The following is a 21,472-nucleotide window of genomic DNA, read 5'->3' as shown; positions in this document are numbered from 1 at the left end:
GTCACTGTCCACATCTAACCACCAGTTTGGCGATGCCAGCACAGTATGCAGGTGGGAGAGTGAAAGGACACATAGCTGTACCATCTAGGGCCACCCATCTAGGGCCCTGGGTGGCACAGGAGGGCACAGGAGGGCACAGGAGGCTCAGCAGCCAGATCTCAGAGCTCATGTGCTGGGAGAGCTTCAGCCCCTCAGTGAGCAGCCAGGGACAGGGGTCCCCATCTTGCCTAGCTGCCTGTTTCTTCACTCTGACAGCATTAGTGAGAACTATCCCCAGTTCTAAGCTATTCCTCCCATCCGGTCTTTTCAGTCATTCTTCTTTATTTTGCTTTTTTCTCTCCTGTAATTTCCAGACATACCAGTACAAGTATGAGTTGAGTTGCTGGGGAAGTAGGTTTGTAACCCCAGCTTCATCCAGACATCATCCATAAGCTCCTCTGGGACAGTATAGAAGCATGCTCCACCATGAGGAGCAAGCAAAAAATGTCACACACAAGACTCCTACTTTAGACTTTCCCAGTGCCTGAGATGTCCTCATGACTTAGCTGAGAAAATCCAGGAGGCCCCAGCCCCCACTACTACACTGAGGGGCAAATCCAGGCTTCTAGGCTGGGAAGAGCTCATGGCTGGATCCTTTTGCGGTACAGGTAGGCGTTGCTCACCTGACTCATGATGACCAAACTGGTAATGACGGGGCATAGCACAGCAAGGTACCAGACCCCACCAGTGACTGTGGCGGTGAACCAGAGGGAGCACATGCCCAACAAGAGGCTGGCACTACCCAGAAGGTAGCCCACTAGCCCAGAAGTGGCATGGTATAGCTTGAGCTTAGCCAGGGGCCAGTGGGGCAGCAGTTTAGGGTAGAGCAGCCCCACCCCACCTGAGCACTGCAACCCGGCCCACAGCACAGCTATCAGCCCTGCCCGCCCATGCCACGTGGCCAGGTGGGCTTTGCCAAGCTGTTCCTTATGGAGGATGACAAGACCTAGGCCCAGCAGTGCACACAGCAGAGCCAGCAGCTGCAGTACCCAGTGGCAGCGTGCTCGGCCCTTCCGTGAGAGGGAGCGCAGCAGCGAACTCTCAGGAGAGAACACCAGCAGTGCCTCGGTCATCAGGAAAGAGAACTGGGGAAACAGGGATGGGAAACTAAGTCAGGAAAAAAAGCTTCAGATAACTTTCTAAGCTGCCAGTCACTGTGGGCAGATTCCCCCTCTCCATTCTCTACCCAATGACAAGAGTATCCATTTGGAGGGGCAAGAGTGGGGAGCTCTATCAGGGACAGGACATCTGCCCTTAGTAACTGGCAAGAGGTATATACCTCTTCACATTTCTTCCTAGGTGCTATTTTGAAATGTCATGTCTGCTACATTACCCAGCAAACACAAGGTTTGAGATGTGGCAGTTATAAATGATTCACAAGCTTTGTTTCCCTAACACAGGGCCGGATACAGTTACTTGGCAAGAGCTGGCCAAGTGCACTATTTCAGGGAAAATTAGATGCATCACCATAAATTAAGGTAAAAAGAGACACAGGTACACTCAAAAATCATTTTCCAGGCTTCTTGCCTGGAGGTGGATAAAGCCTCATTTTGTGCTTAGGCAAATTTGCCCTGGGTTTTGAACATTCTGGTTCAAGTCTGGTTTATATACTACAGGCAGGTGTTGGAGCATGCGACTCCTCCAGTTCCACATTCCACCGCTCCAAAGAGATATTAAGCATCCATAAGGATTCAGAGGCTACCCGGGCTACCACCCGGAACTATGCTCCCTCCCGCCCCTAAGAGCTGGCCAGGGCCACTACTTACAGCCAGAGACATAAGCATGGGGTGCCAGGAGAACAGACCTGGAATGAAGAGGAGGCTTTGTGAGGCTGAGGCAAGAAGAACCCAGCCACACCGATCCCTACAGTCTGAGGAAAATGGGCAGCGCATTGCCCAAGGAAGTGCTGCCAAAATACTAAGGCCCCTGTTACTGCAACAAGCTGATCCCACACCTATCCTTGCTCCCTGGTCCCTCCGTGGAGCAGAGGCCATGCTTTGCCACTCCTCTGGCAGGCCTCCCTCCTTCTCCTAGCACTTCACACAAGGCAGCCAAGTGGAGCACCAAGACAAGGAAAGAAGAGCCAGGTACTCTGGCCAAACTGACAGAGCCCCCACACTCACTTCCTCCCCACTTATTCCTCCAGCATACGATGTCCCCCAGCCAACCAAGCCTTTCCCAGGAGTCAGGCCCAAGGCTTCCTATTGCTCCTGCTCCCCAGGAGAAGGGGCACTTTCCTTCCCAGAAGTCAACTATGAATTCTACTTACTGGAGCCAGGCCTGGCAAGCACAGCCACAAAGATCGTAAAGCCCAGGGCCACAAGGTGGGCAGCAGCCCCAGAGGCAGTGCGCAGAGCTCGGTAGATGTGCGACTCGGTCTCCACAGAAAGGGCCATGGTCAACCGGGCCAGTGGCTGGAGCCTGAAAGCATAGTAGAATGAGCAAGGGTCTCAAGTGCCTGCTGTCCACTCCTCACACTGGAGCAAGGGTTGCAGGGCAGGAATGCCACTCTCTTCCAAGAAGTAGGCGAGGGCTGGCAGCCTGTCAGCGTGTACCCAGTATCTGAACTGGCACTGATCACTGGCCCACCTTCCAGGTAGGATGCGCAAGGCCGAGTAATAGACTACAAATCCCAGCGTGCACCACGCCATCGCCGGACGGGAGCGCCAGCAGGAAGCGCGTGAAGCGCTACGGGTATTGTAGTTCCCATCTGCTCCCGACTTTACAGCCTGAATCCCTTCGCGCACAGTCTCCCCACGTGCCGCTGGCATGCTGACCCTACATGCTAGGGACTCGCCTGCCTCACCTGCAGCACTGACCCGACTTGGTGGTTTCTTCCCAAGAAAGCGGGATACTCAGGCCCCTGTCGCGCGCACTGCAGCTCCGTCGCGGAGCCGCTTTACTTCCGGGTGCGACGTCTACCTACCCGGGACTTCCTGGGACAAGCTTCCCCACCCCCGCGCCACACCTCTGATGCTGCGCAGGCGCCGTTGGGCAGACAGCGTGACGGGTGTGAGTGCGCAAGCGCGCTTGATCCACCATCCAGGCCTTCGGGCTGTTTCCGACGGGTGTTCGCAGGGGGTCCAGCCGTCAGAGACTACAGACCTGGGCTCTGCTGGCGCCATGGGCAGCGGCTGCCGTATCGAATGCATATTCTTCAGCGAGTTCCACCCCACGCTGGGACCCAAGATCACCTATCAGGTGCCATCCGGGCTCGCGGGGCTGGGGGCAGAGGGGGACCGGGAGAGGGACGCTCTCGCGAGCTCAAGCAGGCTGCCTGGAAGCAGAGGATTCCCGTGCCCCGTGCTGCACGCAGTCACACCACTCCTTCATTCATGGAGAATCATTAACCGAGAGAATACTCAGACCCAGGTCCCAGGCTCCCAGTGTTGGGGAGCAAACAAACATCCCATAGACAGTGACTGTGAGAAATCGGGCTGTGGGGACCCAGAGGAGGTATCAGTTCCCAAGAGAGGTAGGGATGCGCGGTCCTACAGTATCCCTGGATGCTTAGGAATTTAGATGGAGGCGAGTGTGTGCCAGGTAGGGGAAACAGCATATGCAAAAGACGGGAGGCAGGTGAGAACCTGGAGTGTGTTTGGAAACACAAAGGAGTAGTAGGCCTGGGTGGATGGGAGAGAGGTGAAACGCTGGACAGGAGGGCTTAGTCCTTGGGGGTCCCCCAAGGTATTATGCCTAGTCCCAAGGTCCACCAAGGGGCCTCTTGCCACTCCGCCTCCCAGGTCCCTGAAGACTTCATCTCCCGGGAGCTGTTTGACACAGTCCAAGTGTACATCATCACCAAGCCAGAGCTGCAGAACAAGCTTATCACTGTGTGAGGCCCTAGTGGGGAAGGCGGGGGATGTCCCAGGAGGAGAGGACAAGTTTGGGAGCAGAAAGAACCTGACTCTGTTCCCACCTGTTCCCCCCATCCAGCACAGCCATGGAGAAGAAACTGATCGGCTGCCCTGTATGCATCGAGCACAAGAAGTACAGCCGCAATGCCCTGCTCTTCAACCTAGGCTTCGTGTGTGATGCTCAGGCTAAGACCTGTGCCCTTGAGCCCATCGTCAAAAAGCTGGCTGGCTACCTGACCACACTGGAGGTCTGCAACACAATGGGCTTGAGTGGATGGGCAGGCAGACAAATGTTTCCAAAGCCCTCCAGACCTAGGAATCTGCCAGGGCAGGATGCTGGCCAGGGGTCCCAGGGTGTGCCCACCATGTTGTCCATGCTCCATTCAGCTAGAGAGCAGCTTCGTGTCAACAGAGGAGAGCAAGCAGAAGTTGGTGCCCATCATGACCATCTTGCTGGAGGAGCTAAATGCCTCAGGCCGGTGCACTCTGCCCATCGGTATGGCCCAGCCTTTGCAAGGACAGCAAAGGGGTAGAGGAAGAATAGGAACATAGCAGGGGAAGGCAAGCCCAGCCATGGACAAGACTAATGAACAAATTGGTGGCCAATAAATAGCCATGAGCTGGCTTGATGATGTCCAAGGTCCAGTGCATGTTAGGATTTAGGATTTGGAGGCCATGCTTCATGTTCCTTGGGCATATTCCTTTCCCTCTCTGGACCTACCTCTTCTTCCATGAAAGGGGAAGATTTGGGGCGCCTGCCTGCCTCAGTCAGTAGAGCATGTGAGTCTTGATCTGAGGGTCGTAAGTTCAGGCTCCACATTAGGCATAGAGTTTAAAGTAGAGGGGAAGGGGGAGACTGGCCCTACCCAGAGCTACCCATCTCCATCAAGGGCTTCTGGGAGGACCGGAGGGTAATTGAGGGCCTCTTAAAGGAGATGACACTGAAGATATGGGTGGGTCCCCTGCAGATGAGTCCAACACCATCCACTTGAAGGTGATTGAGCAGCGACCTGACCCTCCTGTGGCCCAGGAGTATGATGTGCCTGTCTTTACCAAAGACAAGGAGGATTTCTTCAACTCACAGTGGGACCTCACCACACAACAGGTGTGCTAGCCCAACCTGGGTATCATCACGTAGAGCTGGCCACAGCCCTGGCCTCACCCCATCCCTGCTGACCCTGCCCTGCCCTGCCCTGCCCAGATCCTGCCCTACATTGACGGCTTCCGCCATGTCCAGAAGATCTCAGCAGAGGCAGATGTGGAGTTAAACCTGGTGCGCATTGCCATCCAGAACTTGCTGTAAGTGCAGCAACAGTCACACTCAGGACAGGGTTGCTAGCCAGGAAAGAGCCCTGGGACCCTGAGTGTGGGGGCTGGGAAGGCATGGCCCTCAGAAGCTGAGCACAACTATCTCCCCCAGGTATTATGGCGTTGTGACACTGGTGTCCATCCTCCAGGTAGGTGAGTCTGGGGTCTGGTTAAGCAGAGAGTGGATCATGTGGCTTGGCCAGACTGGGGCTGTGTCAGAGTTCCAAGCCCCTCACTGAGCCCCCTGTGCCTCCTGCTACCTTCCAGTATTCCAATGTGTACTGCCCGACACCCAAGGTCCAGGACCTGGTAGATGACAAGTCCCTGCAGGAAGCATGTTTATCCTATGTGACCAAGCAAGGTAGTGGCGGGCTCTCGGGGAGGCCATCTTGGGGAGGGCAGAGCTACAAGCAGATCTGACCCCTGGTGCCCACAGGGCACAAGAGGGCCAGTCTCCGGGATGTGTTCCAGCTGTACTGCAGTCTGAGCCCTGGCACTACTGTGAGAGACCTCATTGGCCGCCACCCCCAGCAGCTGCAGCGCGTTGATGAACGGTCAGAAGGGGATTCCCAGGGGCATGAGGGGTTTGCCTGAAGGCAGATACTCTATATCTCTCTGGAGCCCCGGGTTAGAGAGGAATCAGGAGATTCCCAGTGAGCAGAATCATGTGGCACTGCTAGTCCAGGCAGGCTTTCTGGAGATGATGTGTTTGGAGGCCAGTCTGGTCACTGAGACGAAATGGGAAGGGAGACTGCAGGAAAGAGTTGGCCTGGCTGGAGCAAGTCCTGGCCAGGGCATCATCCCCCTCTCCCTCAACCCCACCCCAGGAAGCTTATCCAGTTCGGGCTTATGAAGAACCTCATCCGACGACTACAGAAGTATCCTGTGCGGGTGTCTCGGGAGGAGCGGAGCCATCCTGCCCGGCTTTACACAGGCTGCCACAGCTACGATGAAATCTGTTGCAAAACAGGTGGGGGCAGGCAGCTCAGCTAAGGTTGGGGCAGGGCAGGGTGGTCAAGTCATGGTTACTCACCTCACCTGCACTGTCCCAAATAGGCATGAGCTACCACGAGCTTGATGAACGGCTGGAAAATGACCCCAACATCATCATCTGCTGGAAGTGAGACTGGGGTGGCCTGGTCTAGGCACATGGCTGTGGCTACTCTGTCCTGCTAAGCCTTGCCTGGTACATGAGGGCTAGACCAGTAGACTAGTCCATATTGTCTCAAGGTTGACCCTCACTTCTGTGAATAAAATCACCCGTTTCAACCTGTCTTTATTGAGTACCGCCTCTAAACCAGCCATTGGAGAACTGGCAGTGAAATAGCTGAGGTCCTGGCACCCTGGTGCGCCATCTGGTGGGCAAGACTGGCTATGGACAAGTAAATGTGCTGGGTAATTATAAACTGAAATAACAGCCAGAAAGAAACAATCAGGAAGCTGTGATGAAGAATGACTTGGGGTGGGAGCTGGGGCTGTCCTGGATTAAATGGGCAAGGAAGGCCTCGCTGAGGTGACTTGAACTGAGGCCTGAAGGAGGAAGAGTATTCCAGGCAGAGGGAACAGGTGCAAAGTAAAAGCAACTTTAGGATGTATGAGGAACCTGGGGCATCTGGGTGGCTCAGGTGGTGGTGGCTCAGCCGGTTAAGCTTTCAACTTCAGTTCAGGTCATGATCTCACGGTTGGTGGGTTGGAGCCCTGCATCACGCTTTCTGCTGTCAGCAGGAGCCTACTTCAGATCCTCTGTATCCCTCTCTCTCTGCTTCTCCCCCCCTCAAAAATAAATAAACATTTTAAAAAAAAATGTGTAAGGAACCCAAGAGAGGCCCACTGGGGCTGAAACATGGGAAGCAATGGGGAGAGGGACAACAGATGAAGTACTGAGGTAAGGAAGGGGCAAGACCTTAATACTGCAGAATTGCTGATAAGCTGCTTTGGGCATTATTTCGAGGACTAGAAGCATCCACAGAGTCACCTAGAAAAAGACTACAGCAGTTACTTCATGACATGTGCTGGCAGCCTGCTAGGCTAGAATGGAGAGACGTGGGCACTGGGCAGTACTTTAGGGGATAGAGCCAACAGGTGGAGTCGGGCAGGAGACATACTGGAGGCAGGAAACCACGCAGAAGCGGTACAGCCGAGGTAGAGCTGCTGCAGGAAGAGCTGGTGGGGGCGAGGTGACCCCATCCCCGTGCGGGTCGATTTGATGTCCTAGGAGGAAGCCTAGGCCACCCGAGTCCGGTACTCAGGGCAGACCCGTGAGCCGCAGGCGGTGAAGGAGAAAGTTCTGGGAGTCCAAAGAGGGCTAACTGCAGCCGGAAAAGCGAGGGGGGCGGGGGCGGGGCCGGAGCCTGCGCAGCGCGCGCAGGCGCTGGACTAACCGTTTCCATGGCGGCGCGGACCCACGCGCCCCAACCACTCCGCAACGGCTGTATCCAAGACGTCGACCCTGCGAGTCTCGGTCGTCCTGAAGAGTTTCAGCACCCTCACTTCAGCGTCGGCTGCTGCCCAGGGTCAGCTGAATCCTGCCTTCCCGCTCTCGGTCCCCGGCCACAACATGGGCGACCTGGAGCTGCTACTGCCGGGGGAGGCTGCCGTACTGGTGCTGGGGTTGCGCAGCTTCCCGCTGCGCGAGATCGGATCCGAAGGGTGAGGCAGCTGGATCAGGGTCAGGAGGAGTTTTGGGGTCAGAATCCTTGAATGGGGGACTACAGGCCTGACACTGGGGGGGGGGGGGGGGGGGGGGGCACCCGGTGTGGAAGAGCCTCCAGGTGAGAAGACAAAGCTCAAGTTAAGGGATGTATGGTCCTGAGCCCTCTCTGGCCCCTTGGGATCAGGTTAGGCTTCAATAGGACCCGGCCCTCACTCCACTCCTAATGCACATATGTGCACCCAAATGCACATACACCCCTGCTCTCTGGGACAGATGGAACCAGCAGCATGAGAACTTGGAGAAGCTGAACATGCAGGCCATCCTTGATGCTACAGCCAGCCAGGGCGAGCCCATCCAGGAGCTGCTGGTCACCCATGGGAAGGTATGCTGGGGCCACAAACAGGGTTCCTGCCTTCCTACCACCTTCCACACCACCACTCTACTGCTCAAGAGTACCCTGGGTGCCTGCGCTTCCCTCTGGCTGGTACACTTGTCTTCCCCAAGGGAAAAGAGAGGAGTGTGTTGCACATTTGACTTTGCACCCCTTTGGATAAGACCCTGGCACACCAGGCCAAGTGTGAGGTGTGGGTTGATTTGGAAGATAGTCATGGATCATACAACAGCCTAGGCTGTGGGGGGAGGGCCTAAGTTCTAAAGACATCCTTGAATAGTCTGTCAGGCCAGAGGGGGCCCTCACTGAAAAGGGGGTGGGGCTTTGGCATGGAAGGAGGCACCCTTCCTAACTTGAGAGAGGAGTTGGAAATCAGGGATCAACCTGGCTGGAACATGAGCCAGGAGGTGGCTGGAATAAGTGACCTGAGATATCACTTGACAAAAAGCTTCCTCTGTGAAGAAAAGGTGGACCCCCCCCCCCATGAGGGTGAGGGTAGAAGACTAGGAAACTGCAGGGCCCAGAGTAAGAGTGAGGTCAAGACACACCAGAACTTTGGAAGGACAGAGGACAGAGACAAGAAGAGAGAGGGCATGAGCAGGAGAGCCAGCCTGAAGGAAGGTCTGGATAGAGGTAGAGGGGACAAGGGTGTAGGTGCAGGGTGGAGCAAGGCAGCCTAGGGACAAAGCAAGAGCCAATAACAAGAAGCATGGAGGATGTCCCCAGAGAGATTTTGAGGGCAGCTAGAAATGAAGGTCTAAGGTGCCGGAGAGAGGTTGGGAAGGTGCCTCCGAGGAGAATCTAGGAGCCCAGAAGAGTTTGAGGAGAGTTGGGCTGGGCTGAGCCAGGGATGGGAGCATTAACAGGCCAAGGTAGGCCTACTTCATCCGTCCTTCCCCTCCCCCTCAAAGATCCCGACGCTAGTTGAGGAGCTGATTGCAGTGGAAATGTGGAAGCAGAAGGTGTTCCCTGTGCTGTGCAGACTGGAGGACTTCAAGCCCCAGAACACTTTTCCCATATACATGGTGGTGAGCTGGGTTCCTGGGTCATATCCTGCCCATGCCTGTAGAGGGCCCTGGACTAGAGAAGAGAGATGGTAATAGCATCCTTCCTTCAGTATCCCCAGGCTCTGTCCTCTTTCTCTGACAGGTGCACCATGAGGCCTCCATCATCAACCTTCTGGAGACAGTATTCTTCCACAAGGTGAGGCATCAGCCCTGCCCACTGGCTACTGCTCCCAGCAAGGGCCTGACAGGGAGGGAGGTTGTGTCTATGTGGAAAGAGCATCAGAGACAGAATGTTTCCCATCTGCCTGCCTCTCAGGAGGTGTGTGAGTCAGCAGAGGACGCTGTCTTGGACTTGATAGACTACTGCCACCGAAAACTGACTCTACTGGTGGCCCAGAGTAGCCGTGGTGGCCCTCCTGAAGAGGAGGAGTGCCAGTCCAGCACCCCCATGCAGGTAGGCTGAGGTTCCCTGGGGGTGTCAATGGCTATATCAGGCTCTTTTGAGGCCTGGGCAGCAGGGGGTGGCTCAGCTTGAGCACCATGTCGCCCCCCAGGAGCTGCAGAAGCAGGCAGAGCTGATGGAGTTTGAGATCGCATCGAAGGCCCTCTCAGTGCTGCGCTACATTACAGACTGTGTGGACAGGTGGGCAGCTCTGCCAGGCCTGGGACCTTCAGTGGAAGGCTGAGAGCCTGGGCCTTTAGCTTCTGTTCACTTCTCTCCACCACCACCCCTAGCCTTTCCTTGAGCACCTTGAACCGCATGCTCAGTACCCACAACTTGCCCTGCCTCCTGGTTGAACTGCTGGAGCACAATCCGTGGAGCCGGCGGGAAGGAGGTAAACCCTCCCTGAACTGCCTAAGCCCCAGCTCACTGCTTCCAGAACATCCTCCAGGATTTATGGGTATGGGCAGATTGCACACACAGGCAGACAAACTCTGCCCATTAGCCCATAGAGGATACCAGGATGCCTCACCCAAGATGGGCTTTGACCTGGGCTCCGCAGCAGGCAAGGCCTGTTTGTCTACTACCAAGGACTCCCCTGCTCTGGAGCAAGCAGCACCCCCTCCTGGGCAAGTCGTGCACTTGGGCAGCACCCCAGCCCATGCAGCTGTCTGACTCAGAGTGTGCAACACCTGCTCCCAGTGCACTGGTTCTTCTCCCCAGGCAAGCTGCAGCAATTTGAGGGTGGCCGTTGGCAGACAGTGGCCCCCTCAGAGCAGCAAAAGCTGAGCAAGTTGGATGGGCAGGTGTGGATTGCCCTGTACAACCTGCTACTGAGCCACGAAGCCCGGGCCCGCTACTGCTTCACCAGCTTTGCCAAGGGACAGCTACTCAAGGTGGGGAGCTCCTCCTGCATTGGTACCACCCCATTCCACCCCATCCCACCCCTGCTGTTTATCACTGTCCACCTACATCAGCCCCAGTCCTCTTTCCAGACCTTGGACCTCAGGTGATGAAGCAGCTAGTGGCACAAGGTCCCCACACGCACCTCAACCCAGCACAGCCTAGGCCCTCTCTGGTCAGCACCACTTCACACTGGCCTCCCCCGGATTCCCTTGCAGCTTCAGGCCTTCCTCACAGACACACTGGTCGACCAGCTTCCCAACCTGGCAGGCCTGCAGGGCTTCCTGGCCCACCTGGCCCTGACTGAAACCCAGCCCCCTAAGAAGGACCTGGTGTTGGAACAGGTAGGGACTAGCAAGTTAGTTGCTCAGGACCACTGTCCACTTTGCCAGCTCCTCCCTGACACTTTCCACTTCTCTCCCTCAGATCCCAGAAATCTGGGAGCGGCTAGAGAGAGAGAACAGAGGCAAGTGGCAGGCTATTGCCAAGTACCAGCTGCGGCATGTATTCAGCCCCTCAGAGCAAGACCTGCAGCTGCAGGCACGAAGGTGTGGCCTGCTGAGTGGGCAGAAGGGGTGGGAGACACGAAGAAGGCATGGACACAGGCAGCGGTGCTCTTGTGCCCCCACTGGCCAGGCCCAACCAGGCTTTCCTGACCTCTTTCCTAGATGGGCTGAGACCTACAGGCTGGACGTGCTAGAGGCAATAGCTCCAGAGCGGCCCCGCTGTGCCTACTGCAGTGCAGAAGCCTCCAAACGCTGCTCGCGATGCCAGAATGAATGGTATTGCTGCAGGTGAGGGTATTATAGGACCTTGGACTCCTAAGCCACACTTCCATACCCCCCACAAGCACTGCATGCTCACCGGCCCACCTGCCTGCAGGGAGTGCCAAGTCAAGCACTGGGAGAAGCATGGAAAGGCTTGTGTCTTGGCAGCCCAAGGTGACAGAGCCAAGTGAAGGCTACAGCCGCTGAGGGCCACCCACCCATGCGGTACAACCCACTCAGAATGTGCCCTGGACCTCAGGATCTCAGCCTAGCGTCTGCCAGAGCCCCAGCTTCCCAGGTGGTGAGCACAGCGGGGGAAGGGTACAGCTGCCGCCCCATCTCCCCCAGTAAAGCGCTCCCCACTTCCTGCCCTACCCAGCGGGTAGGCTGAGGGCGCTGCCTCAGCAAGCAGGAGGCCTGGGCGGGGGCAAAGGCAAGGGCCGGATGTGGGGACCCTGTTGGTCTAGCACAGTAAAGCTGGCCTCTAGAAACAGTCTGTCTCTGAGTGGCCTTTTGCGGTGGTCGTCGTCGTCGTCAGCAGGAGGGAGGCTGCTCCCAGGATGCGTGGAGAAAAGGAGAAGGAGGGCGGGGACTCTGCGAGAGCGTGCCCAACCCCGCGCCCTCGCCGCCCCATTCCGCCTGTGGGCCGACACGGCCGGAGCACCCAGGTTTCCTTTGCACCGCTCTCCCCGGTTCTCTCCCGCCGCCCTGCCGGGATCCCGGGGGCGGCGCCGAATCGGGGTCCGCCCCGCGGCCCCGCCCGCCCCGCGCTCGCTCGCGCCGACAGCCGGCGGGAGTCCGGGCGCGACCCGGCCATGTCCACGAAACCTGAGCTCATTGAACTGAGGGAACTGGAACCCGCGCGGCGCGCGGGCCCCGGCCGCACCCGGCTGGAGCGTGCCAACGCGCTGCGCATCGCGCCGGGCACCGCGCGTAATCCGGCACGGCAGCTGGTCGCGGGCCGCGGCCACCACTTCCAGCCCGCGGGGCCTGCCACACACACGTGGTGCGACCTCTGCGGCGACTTCATCTTGGGCGTCGTGCGCAAGGGCCTGCAGTGCGCGCGTGAGTAGCAGCCCCGCGCGCTGGCAGGAGCGAAAAGGGCGGCCAATGGGCAGCGCCGTCGCTGCGTATCAAGTCGCAAAGGAGGGGGTCGGAAGGGTTGGTTCCGGCGAGCAAGGTCCGTTACCTTTGCCCGGTCGTGTAAGAGTGCAGGCAGGTAGATGGTTATATCCTTATCTTATTCCATCTGCATTAGGGGCACAGTTGGGCAGAGGCGGCTGCCTATGAATAACGGTGCCGATCTCAAGCTTATCTAATTTTTAAAAATGTTTTAATATATTTTTGAGAGAGAGCGCGAGCGGGGGAGGTGCAGAGAGAGGGAGGGACAGAGTTCCGAAGCAGGCTCTGCGCTAACAGCAGAGACCCAGTCGCTGGGCTGGAACTCACAAACTGTGAGATCATGACCAGAGCCAAAGTCGGAAGCTCAACCGACTGAGCAACCCGGACACCCTCAAACTCTTTTTCTGTAAAGTGACTTGGTTCTTCTTGAGAAAGGGTTTGTGCTGACCATTCTCTAAGTCCATGTTCCTAGGCCTGCGCTTTCCCAAAGATTCACTCACTAGGCCCCCCTCGAAAATCTCTGGAATGAGGGGAATTTACCTACCTATGGGATGGGGACAGGGAAAAAGTACCTTGGGTGGGCCCTCTGCAAGCAGGAATTTTGAGCAATACCTATTGCAGCCCAGTCAACCAGGTGCTAAAACATGAAACACAACCACACACCAGCGGTCCTTCTGCCCTCCCAGGAATCACCAGCAAGCAGAGGTTGCTGCCCCACTGGCTATACACCAGCTAGAATCGGTTGGGATTTTACAGCCCTCCAAGCCCCTGTGCCTGGACCTCAGACCTGTGGAATCCATCACGGGGAGTGTATCAGCAATTTAAAAACAAAACAAAACAGATCATTCCAGTTGGCAGCCTGGGTTGAGAATCACTGCTCTGGACCATTTAGGGACTTAGAGAAGGTGTCCCAAGCCTTTGTAGGCACGGAGACTCTCTCAGTTCAAGAGTCTGTCCTGAACACCAGAGTTGTGACAGAATACCAAGTGTGAGCAAGGGCTGAGATATTGCAATGTTCCCAAGGAGAAATGAAGTGGTCACAAAGATAAAATCCAGGACAATTTTGGGTGTGTGTCAGAAGCAAAGACAAGGGAGGGATCAAGGGGAAGTGGGATTTTTGTTTACCTCAAACTGGGAGAGTAGCAATTTTTGCTGAGTTGAGGAGCTCTGGTGAGGGGAGAGAGGGAAGTGGAAGAAGAGTTGTTTTGGCCATGTTGGGTTGACACCGGGTTTGATCTGAGGAGGGAGGTCAGCAGTGGGAGCCTTGGATCTGGGGTAGGTGAGTGTATGCAGAGCAGGACAGTGATCAGTACTGAACTGAATCTCAGACACGCTGCCCATTAGATCTGGGAGTTGAGACAGAACCAAAGGAGCTGAGCAGGAGCTGCAGAAAAATGGGAGGAAAACCTGAGTAGTGGGAAGCCCAAGGGGATCAAGCATCAAATGATGCTGAGGAGGTGAGGATGGAGAAGGGACCTGGCATTCGACTGTGCACAGGTTGCTGAGGACCCTAACCAGGGCCGTTTCCTGGAGGGAGGGGCAAGCCTCACTGGAATGGATACAGGAGAGAGTGAAGGTGAGGAATTAGAGTGTATGCAGACTAATGTTAGTTTTGGTGTGAGGGGTGTAGAGACAGGTGACAGGGGAACAAGAGTTAAGAGATTTTGGGTTTTTTTTCCCATCAAGTAAATGGGCGGAGGTAGGGTGTTGACAATGCGGAAGGGGGAAGTTCTACCCTAGGTGCTAGAGATAAAACTGTTTAACAGGCCTGGATCCGTAACCGCCTGAGGCCTTCTCACCAGTTTCCAGACACCCGGGGACCAATACTGGAATCTATATAGCAGCGGGGGACAAAGGGACCTAAGATAAGGCCGGTCATGTAGAGCCTGGCGGGCAACGGCTTTCATCCCGGGGTTTCTCTTCCGTCCCTCGGAAAGTTTCTCTGAACTGGAGCTGGGGCTCCGCCGCCTCACAGCCAGACCTCTCTGCAGATTGCAAGTTCACCTGCCACTACCGTTGCCGCGCGCTCATCAGCCTGGACTGCTGCGGGCCCCGGGACCTGGGCTGGGAACCTGCGCTGGAGCAGGACACCAACGTGGTGAGCGCGGGGCTGGGGGAAAGGCGGGGCTTCACGGGAAAGGCGTGAAGACCAGCGGGCCAAATTACAGGAGTTGCCTAGGACCGCTCAATGAATGGTCTAACAGCGGGTGTCCCCGCGGTAGAGAGTGCTAATTCTGCGCGCGGGCTCGAAGGGGTTCCGGGGAAGCTGACTCCGAGCGAACTGCCGGGAATCGCCCTGTCTCCGCGCCCACTCAATTTCCGCACCTTCGCGTATCCGCATCCGGTCTTGAGGCCACGCTGGTGCACATGCGCACAGGCGCCGACTTGTTTCCCAAGAGAGGTGGGGTCTGCGAGGCGGAGTTGAGCTGAGCTGCCTGGGCTATGAGGTCATTCCTGGAGGCGTGGCGTGTATGACCCCGCCCTTCGATGTTCCTCCCCCAATGAGGCAAGAGCCAGATCCTAGCCGTCTACGTTTCAGTGTTAACGGTCGCGGCGCGAACCCATATCCCGGCGCACGCGCACACGCACACGCACCTGGGGCGGTGGTTGGAGGCTACCAGCGCACTGGGTTCAGGGAGCTGGCTGGCGGGCGCGGCGATGGGCGAGGCGGATGCGGGGACGCCTTCTTTCGAGATGACCTGGAGCAGCACGACAAGCAGTGGCTACTGCAGCCAGGAGGACTCGGACTCGGAGCTTGAGCAGTACTTCACGGCGCGTACCTCGCTGGCACGCAGGCCGCGTCGGGACCAGGTGGGGGCCGGGGTTGCGGGCGGCGGGCTGGTGATGATCGCTGGGACCCTGCCCCTCCTCGCTAAATTGCCGGCTCGAGTTTTTGGGCGGGGATTCCAGAGCGCCCGGGGCCAGCCCTCGGAACTTTGTGCGGGGCTCTCAGCGCCTTGATGCCGGGTGCCGAGGCCCTGTCTCTGTCACAGACCGGTTGAACCAGGGGAAGCAGCTACATGGCTTGGGGCAGACTCGGGGAGGGCATTATCCACCTATGACTAAAGCCGACTGCGCAGTCCGGACTAGAACCTCGATTGCAGCGTTGGGACGCCCCTACCTCCTCTCTGGGAGATGGGGGCGGGGATGGGAGGAAGTGGAAGGGGAGGTGTCCTCGCCTGGAACTGGGAAGTGTGTTTAGGGAAGAGAGGCAAAGGAAGTTTCGGGCCTCTCCATTTGCAATCCTGGACGGAGCCAACTGAGTCCCCACCTCTTACCAGTCTGTCCTGTCACCAGCTGCTGGAACGCGGAGAATTCTGGAGTGGACCTGGCTGGAGTGCTCATTTCAGCAGCACATATACTAAAATTGGTGTGGATCTGGAAGAAAGGCATTTGGGAATGGATGGGAAAGAAGCCTAGTTCTGGACTGGACTATAAGCAAACGGGAGCATTTTATCCACACGAGGTGGGGCAGGCTAGATTGTAAAAGGCCCAGAGGAGGAGTTAAGAGAGATAGGGGTTATTAATCCAGGACTGTAAGATGTGCTGGAGCTGCTGTTCCTCTCCAGGCCTCCAAGGTGTTCCCATTGTCAGAAACCTCTGTGCTGTGTGCCATAAGTGTGACTCCCAAACTCAGATAACTATTCTGGAGCGAGTACACCTCAGGGGAGCACCCTGGACAGAGTGTCAGGAAAGAGAGATGGGGACCGTAAAGCCCAGAATACCTAGCAACAATGGGGCAGAATTCCTTACATGAGCCACAAAAAGAGACTTGTGGGTGATTTTTTAGATGAAAATTGTATACTCTTTAGATTAAATTTTACTCAAAAGTTCAGCCCAGAGCTTGGGTGCAAGGTTTGAGTGTGGATCCTGTCTGTCACTCAGGCTTGAGGCATTTTTCATTGTGAAATAGTGAGAAAACCACAAGACACCAATTGAAAAGGAGGCTGGGGAGTCCCAAATTATATGTAAAATAAAAACCATCAGTCACTATGGAGGCAGAGTGGAGGATGGGTCACTGTAGTGCAGGAGACGGGAAATTCCATGGTCCTGTTGTGCACACCTCTGGGATGGCTGTTAGAATCCTCCAACGGGGGCCCCTGGGTGGCTCAGTTGGTTGAGCGTTGGGCTCTTGATTTCAGCTTAGGTTGTGATCATGATCCCAGGGTTGTGGGATCAAGCTCCACGTGGGGCTCCATGTTGAGCATGAAGCCTGTTTAAGATTCTCTCTCCTCTCCCTCTGCCCCTGTCCCCTACTCTCTCTCTCTCTCTCTCTCTCTCTCTCTCTCTCAAAAAAAAAAAAAAAAAAAGAATCCTCCAGTGAGAAGCTTTGGAAGTGGAAAAAGAAACTTTTCTTCCTCTAGAATCCTGGTAGGACAGTGCAGTGCATCCAGTCCAGGTCTCTTGTTTTATGAGTAGAGATATTAAGGGAGGTTCACTTGGAGAGGAGAAGGGGCTAGAACATAGGTCACTGCACCCCATTCCAGGGCTCCTGGCTAAACCGGGAAGGGAAGAGGAAGGAGCAAGTGTTCTTACCCTCAGGCTGGAGCTCGGAACTGTCACAAGCAAGGGAAATAAGTTGGTGCCATCTCTGTGCCCCCCCAGAATTCTCTTCCTTCTTGCCCTGGTACTGGAGTCTGCTCAGCTTTCCTCCTGCCCTTCGCACCCTCCCATCCAGATACTCCTTTCTATTGGGTCACTCCTTCCTGTCCCAAGCCCTCTCTTTGGGCCTGAACAAACACATCCACCCTTTATTCCCGGGCTCTAGCCTTCATTTTGTCCCCCAGATCTCCTTTTCCCAAAGCCCACACCATTTGTTCTTTACCAGTCTTAGAGGGTTTCTCCTTGTCTCCAGTAAGATTTCTGCTACAGTTTTCCCTTCGTAGTGCTTTCCTCCATCCAGGAGATTTTTTGAAACTTGGGGGAGCAAATAGGCTTCAGTTCCCACCCCTCCCCCTATACCTTTTTCCTGTGAGACCCCAGCCTCAGTCCTCAGTGCCACATACTTACTGGTAGGTTTTAGGTAAAGAGCATAGTGCTATAAAACTGTTCTAGGTGAAGAGCACCCTACCCTCTCATCTGTCCACCCTATTTGTCCCCATCAGATGGTTTAAGCTTAGGGGCTCCAAGGCAGCAGTCAGGGAGAAGCCTGCCTCTCCTGAGCTTAGAGCTGGGTACAAGGTTATTCTACAGGAGACCAGCTGTAAAAACTCCCCTGGGAGAAAGCATTGGTCAGCAGTGATCTCAGCTGTGTCTGTGACACTTCCATTCCAACCAAGACCTGACGTCAACAGGAAGTAAGGCTGATGCAATGGAACCAGGGAGTTTGGTAGAAAAAAATTAATTCAGAGCTCTGGCTGCCCTGGTCCATACTCCACCCTTCTGACAAGAATCCAGCCCCTGGAGGAGTGGGGGAAGGGCTGAGTGGTAGAGCTAAAAATCTTTGGGCTAAACTTCCAGATAGGAGGAAGGAGGTGCAGAAACCTACCTGCTTGGCACTTGTGGCTTTACCAGGAGGCAGATTGGAGCCTGGCCTGAAGCTGCCTTTTGTGCAGTTTGGGTCAAGATCAAATCACTGTGTTGGGTCAAGATCAAATCACACTGAGGTTTCCTCACTGTGTGTGAGACCTGCAGGGCTGGCCCCAAGTCCTCCATCAGGGGGTGTTGACATTGTAGAAGTTGCCCTTACCCTTGTACTCACAGCTGGCTGGGCTCCTGGTATGTGCCAGTCCCCATACCTCTTGCCCTGTGGTCATGGCCCTTTGCCAGGGCAAAGTGGTCTCCTTTCTCCAGGACCCCACCTAACTAGGGTGCTGGAATCAGGCTGTGCAGTTGAAAGGTGGTTTTACTGTCAACAAGAATCCCACATCTTTTCCTGGCCCCTGGCCTTTTATCTTCAGTTGTCTTGGTTTTAAAGTATCCTCAGGGCCTCACTCAGTGCTGAAGAGGCCCCATGTAGGCGGCATAAAGAAGCCACATGACTGCCTTTGCTGTGTCCATCCATAGCGTGCAAAACCAGGAGCAGTGATGGGTTCTTCTCGTCAGGACTCAAGCTTTGTAGTCAGTTTTCAAAGGCTGCCCCAGAGGCTGTTTTTCAAAGCAGCCAACCTGGATTCTCCTCCGTGTCTGTGACATGCATTGCAGTGGGATGGGTTCTTTTAGGGCCCTATGTCCACCCTGGCCCATCTTTCAGGACGAGCCTGTGGAGTGGGAGACACCTGACCTTTCTCAGGCTGAGACTGAGCAGAAGATCAAGGAGTACAATAGCCAGATCAACAGCAACCTCTTCATGAGCCTGGTGAGTTGATAGCCAGGGGAAGGTATGTGGGGAGAGGCAGGAACCCGACTATGTGCCTGATTCCCAAAAGGTCACAGCTAAGGTATCCTTGGCTGGGCTTAAGCAGTGATTTATTCTCACCCAGCCTAGCCCCAAGTGGACTGGTGGTGTCCATATCTGTTCCATCTCACCTGGAACCTAGCCATGGTTTGATTTCTCCTCTTCAGAACAAGGATGGCTCCTACACAGGCTTCATCAAGGTTCAACTGAAGCTGGTGCGCCCTGTCTCGGTGCCCTCCAGCAAGAAGCCACCCTCCTTGCAGGCTGCCCAGCGGGGCCCAGGACGGGGCACAGCTGTGAGGCGCCGCACCTCCTTCTACTTGCCCAAAGATGCCGTCAAGCACCTGCATGTGTTGTCACGCACACGGGCACGCGAGGTCATTGAGGCCCTACTGCGCAAGTTCTTAGTGGTGGATGACCCCCGCAAGTTTGCACTCTTTGAGCGGGCTGAACGCCATGGCCAAGGTGGGCTTCCCACTCCACCCTGCTGTATGAGAGTATATATTCTTGCATCATGTGTGAGGGTGTGAGTGGGCTGGGCCTGACTTAATCAAATACTCTTTTCTCCCTGCCTGGCCCTCAGTGTACCTCCGGAAGCTATCAGATGATGAGCAACCCCTGCGGCTACGGCTCCTTGCAGGGCCCAGCGAGAAGGCCCTAAGCTTTGTCCTCAAAGAGAATGATTCTGGGGAGGTAAATGTGAGTACACAGCCCTCTTTAGTTTCTTGGTTGTCACTGGGTAGGGCTAGTAGGTTGCAGCAGCAACCTGGAAGGAGGAATAGGGCTGGAGAAAAAGCCCTACAAAGCCTCTCCAGGAGTATGTGAGCCTTGTAGCTAAACTGAAGACTTCCAGGCCACTCACAGGCCTCTCCCAAGAGGCCAGGAAGAATTGTCTTGGTGGTCTGCTCTTCTCTGTTGTGGAAAGTCCTCAGGAGATGGAGGAATCCATGGCAGTATGGTGATCCCAAGTGAGATCAAAGCCACACAGATGGGCCCAGGATGTCATGGAGGCTCCCTGTTCAGGCATTAGGACTTTTTACCTGGAAGCTTTCTGGCTCCAAAATATTGAGTCTGTGGAGTAGTATTAGAGTCAGAGTGTGGGAATGGGGGAACATCTAATTTGGTTGCCTGTCTTCGAGGTGTCTTTGACTGCCCTGCTTTGTGGGGCCCATCTTCTATACAGACTATTGTCAAGAACCCTAACACAGACCATTCAGGCAAGAACCTAACATTAGAAAGCCCCATCCTAGCTCTGTGATGTGATTGGTGCTCTTCTCTGGGGAGGGCCTGCTGATTTGGCCATGCCTGCTGCATCCTGTGTCCCCCTCTCCACCTGCAGTGGGATGCCTTTAGCATGCCTGAGCTACACAACTTCTTGCGCATCCTGCAGCGGGAGGAAGAGGAACACCTCCGCCAAATCCTGCAAAAGTACTCCTATTGCCGTCAGAAGATCCAGGAGGCCCTGCACGCCTGCCCCCTGGGGTGACCTCTTGTACCCCTGGGTGAAAGGAGGAGAGTAGGCAGTGCCGAGGGCGTGCCGTGTGAGTGTGACAGGGCCCGTGTGGCCTGAAGAATGAGTGTGCATGGAGGCCCTCTCTTACTGGGGGAATGAGCCCAGAGAACAGCAAAGGAGCTGGCCCCCTGTGTCCACCCACAGGTATAGCAGAACATGGCTCTGCATTCTTCTGCCTTTTGTGTAGTGGGCCATGGTGGGCCAGGGTTGCCCTGGGAAGCTGCTCCAGGCTTGCAGCAGGGATAGAGCAGACAGAAGTCTCCTTAATTCGTGTCTCAGATACTAGAATCTTGGAGACCCTACAAACAGAATAGGTCATGTTTTCAGGGATGAGGGCCTTCATCTATGGGGAAAAGTCGTATGTTTTGGGTCTTGGATGGGGTGTCAGGACAGCCCTATTGGAGCCAAGGGCAGGTGTTCGAGGTAAGACAGGCATCGGGAAAGAGCCTAAGTTTTCCTCTGCAGTGGCCTCTGTCTCCTCACACACACTGGGGTCAGGAAATGCTGGCTCATGGTGCAGCAACAGTGCCTCAGTGCCTCCTCCAAGGAGGATGTCCCTAGGCCAGGGTCTGTGTGAGTGTGGGCACTGGTCCAGGTCCGTGCCTTGTTTGCCAGTCAGAGCGAGGGTCCTTCCCTCAGTTATTTTTGATGATGTGTGCGAATGTATGTAATATTTTGTGGCCTCAGCTGCATGCCTCCTGTGGGGAAGGGGGTGGGGGTAACAGTCATCATCAGGGCCTGGGGCCTGAGAGAAGTGGCTGAATAAAGATTGAAGAATTCTGCTTTTGAACTCTTTATTATGGGCCCTCAACTGCAGTTGCTCCTCACGCCAGTGGCTTCCAAGGGTGATGGACAGGCTCACAGAGCACCTTCTCAAAGTCACCATGTAACCAATTTGTGAAGGGTATGGGGTATGAATATTTACTGTCATCACTCAACACCCTGGGGCTCAGGTTGTGGTAGGGGCAACAATATAAGCTAGAATTTAGGGAATCCACATGCCTCCCAACACACACACACACACACACACACACACACACACACACACACACACACACACACACAAAGCTGCTGGGGGCGTTTTCACTAAGTATTTACTGAGCTACTGCTGTAGACCAAACACTGCTCACGGT

The 21,472-nt window shown here is 55.5% G+C and overlaps 4 protein-coding genes across 17 annotated transcripts; 3 read left to right on the top strand and 1 right to left on the bottom strand.

Annotated features, from left to right (window-relative positions):
- Positions 1–300: 300 nt before the first annotated feature.
- CYB561D2 (cytochrome b561 family member D2) lies at positions 301–15,166 on the bottom strand. Of its 4 annotated transcripts, none has more exons than XM_040445484.1 (4): positions 15,085–15,166; positions 2,309–2,460; positions 1,806–1,843; positions 301–1,124 (listed from the first exon to the last, which is right to left on the bottom strand). In XM_040445484.1, the coding sequence occupies exons 2-4, from the start codon at positions 2,433–2,435 to the stop codon at positions 621–623; spliced, it is 669 nt and encodes a 222-aa protein (XP_040301418.1). In that variant the 5' UTR covers positions 2,436–2,460; positions 15,085–15,166; the 3' UTR covers positions 301–620. The 4 variants fall into 4 exon arrangements, with proteins under 4 accessions (XP_040301418.1, XP_040301415.1, XP_040301416.1 ...); XM_040445481.1 differs by lacking the exon at positions 15,085–15,166 and adding an exon at positions 3,008–3,107; XM_040445482.1 differs by lacking the exon at positions 15,085–15,166 and adding an exon at positions 2,846–2,983.
- On the top strand, positions 3,133–6,479 carry NPRL2 (NPR2 like, GATOR1 complex subunit). Of its 2 annotated transcripts, XM_040445466.1 has the most exons (11): positions 3,133–3,240; positions 3,783–3,874; positions 3,976–4,144; positions 4,284–4,392; positions 4,865–5,001; positions 5,098–5,195; positions 5,317–5,353; positions 5,472–5,565; positions 5,641–5,758; positions 6,032–6,174; positions 6,261–6,479. In XM_040445466.1, the coding sequence occupies exons 1-11, from the start codon at positions 3,163–3,165 to the stop codon at positions 6,326–6,328; spliced, it is 1,143 nt and encodes a 380-aa protein (XP_040301400.1). In that variant the 5' UTR covers positions 3,133–3,162; the 3' UTR covers positions 6,329–6,479. The 2 variants fall into 2 exon arrangements, with proteins under 2 accessions (XP_040301400.1, XP_040301401.1); XM_040445467.1 differs by lacking the exon at positions 3,783–3,874.
- On the top strand, positions 7,556–11,863 carry ZMYND10 (zinc finger MYND-type containing 10). 7 transcript variants are annotated; one of them, XM_040445470.1, is made up of 12 exons: positions 7,561–7,853; positions 8,131–8,239; positions 9,160–9,276; positions 9,398–9,451; positions 9,572–9,709; positions 9,786–9,898; positions 9,991–10,091; positions 10,421–10,593; positions 10,819–10,944; positions 11,027–11,148; positions 11,269–11,394; positions 11,536–11,863. In XM_040445470.1, the coding sequence occupies exons 1-12, from the start codon at positions 7,762–7,764 to the stop codon at positions 11,543–11,545; spliced, it is 1,281 nt and encodes a 426-aa protein (XP_040301404.1). In that variant the 5' UTR covers positions 7,561–7,761; the 3' UTR covers positions 11,546–11,863. The 7 variants fall into 7 exon arrangements, with proteins under 7 accessions (XP_040301406.1, XP_040301405.1, XP_040301404.1 ...); XM_040445468.1 differs by having other exon boundaries at positions 7,562–7,853; positions 11,483–11,863; XM_040445469.1 differs by having other exon boundaries at positions 7,563–7,853; positions 9,810–9,898; positions 11,483–11,860.
- Positions 11,907–21,121, top strand: RASSF1 (Ras association domain family member 1). Of its 4 annotated transcripts, none has more exons than XM_040445477.1 (6): positions 11,907–12,432; positions 14,481–14,587; positions 18,683–18,787; positions 18,994–19,291; positions 19,410–19,519; positions 20,166–21,121. In XM_040445477.1, exons 1-6 carry the CDS (start codon positions 11,928–11,930, stop codon positions 20,310–20,312), a joined length of 1,272 nt encoding a protein of 423 aa, XP_040301411.1. In that variant the 5' UTR covers positions 11,907–11,927; the 3' UTR covers positions 20,313–21,121. The 4 variants fall into 4 exon arrangements, with proteins under 4 accessions (XP_040301411.1, XP_040301410.1, XP_040301413.1 ...); XM_040445476.1 differs by having other exon boundaries at positions 12,145–12,432; positions 19,410–19,525; XM_040445479.1 differs by lacking the exon at positions 11,907–12,432 and adding an exon at positions 13,226–14,065 and having other exon boundaries at positions 19,410–19,525.
- The last annotated feature ends 351 nt before the right edge of the window (positions 21,122–21,472 follow it).

This window comes from Herpailurus yagouaroundi, unplaced genomic scaffold (genome assembly GCF_014898765.1).
Source record: "Herpailurus yagouaroundi ecotype Mexico unplaced genomic scaffold, PumYag 193, whole genome shotgun sequence".
Classification (NCBI taxonomy): Eukaryota; Metazoa; Chordata; class Mammalia; order Carnivora; family Felidae; genus Herpailurus; species Herpailurus yagouaroundi.
Note: the sequence above shows the minus strand (reverse complement) of the source record. Positions and strands in the feature narration are given on the sequence as shown.

Coding starts and splice junctions, on each gene's coding strand:
- ZMYND10 (XM_040445468.1), top strand. CDS start 7,762: ATGGGCGACCTGGAGCTGCTACTGCCGGGGGAGGCTGCCGTACTGGTG. Junction 9,277..9,397: donor CTTTTCCCATATACATGGTG/GTGAGCTGGGTT, acceptor TTTCTCTGACAG/GTGCACCATGAGGCCTCCAT. Junction 9,452..9,571: donor AGACAGTATTCTTCCACAAG/GTGAGGCATCAG, acceptor CCTGCCTCTCAG/GAGGTGTGTGAGTCAGCAGA.
- CYB561D2 (XM_040445481.1), bottom strand. CDS start 3,081: ATGGTGGATCAAGCGCGCTTGCGCACTCACACCCGTCACGCTGTCTGC. Junction 1,844..2,308: donor GCTTGCCAGGCCTGGCTCCA/GTAAGTAGAATT, acceptor TCTTCATTCCAG/GTCTGTTCTCCTGGCACCCC. Junction 1,125..1,805: donor CCATGCTTATGTCTCTGGCT/GTAAGTAGTGGC, acceptor CTGTTTCCCCAG/TTCTCTTTCCTGATGACCGA.
- RASSF1 (XM_040445477.1), top strand. CDS start 11,928: ATGCGTGGAGAAAAGGAGAAGGAGGGCGGGGACTCTGCGAGAGCGTGC. Junction 12,433..14,480: donor CAAGGGCCTGCAGTGCGCGC/GTGAGTAGCAGC, acceptor ACCTCTCTGCAG/ATTGCAAGTTCACCTGCCAC. Junction 19,520..20,165: donor AAGAGAATGATTCTGGGGAG/GTAAATGTGAGT, acceptor CTCCACCTGCAG/TGGGATGCCTTTAGCATGCC.
- NPRL2 (XM_040445466.1), top strand. CDS start 3,163: ATGGGCAGCGGCTGCCGTATCGAATGCATATTCTTCAGCGAGTTCCAC. Junction 3,875..3,975: donor CAGAACAAGCTTATCACTGT/GTGAGGCCCTAG, acceptor CCCCCCATCCAG/CACAGCCATGGAGAAGAAAC. Junction 5,354..5,471: donor CACTGGTGTCCATCCTCCAG/GTAGGTGAGTCT, acceptor GCTACCTTCCAG/TATTCCAATGTGTACTGCCC.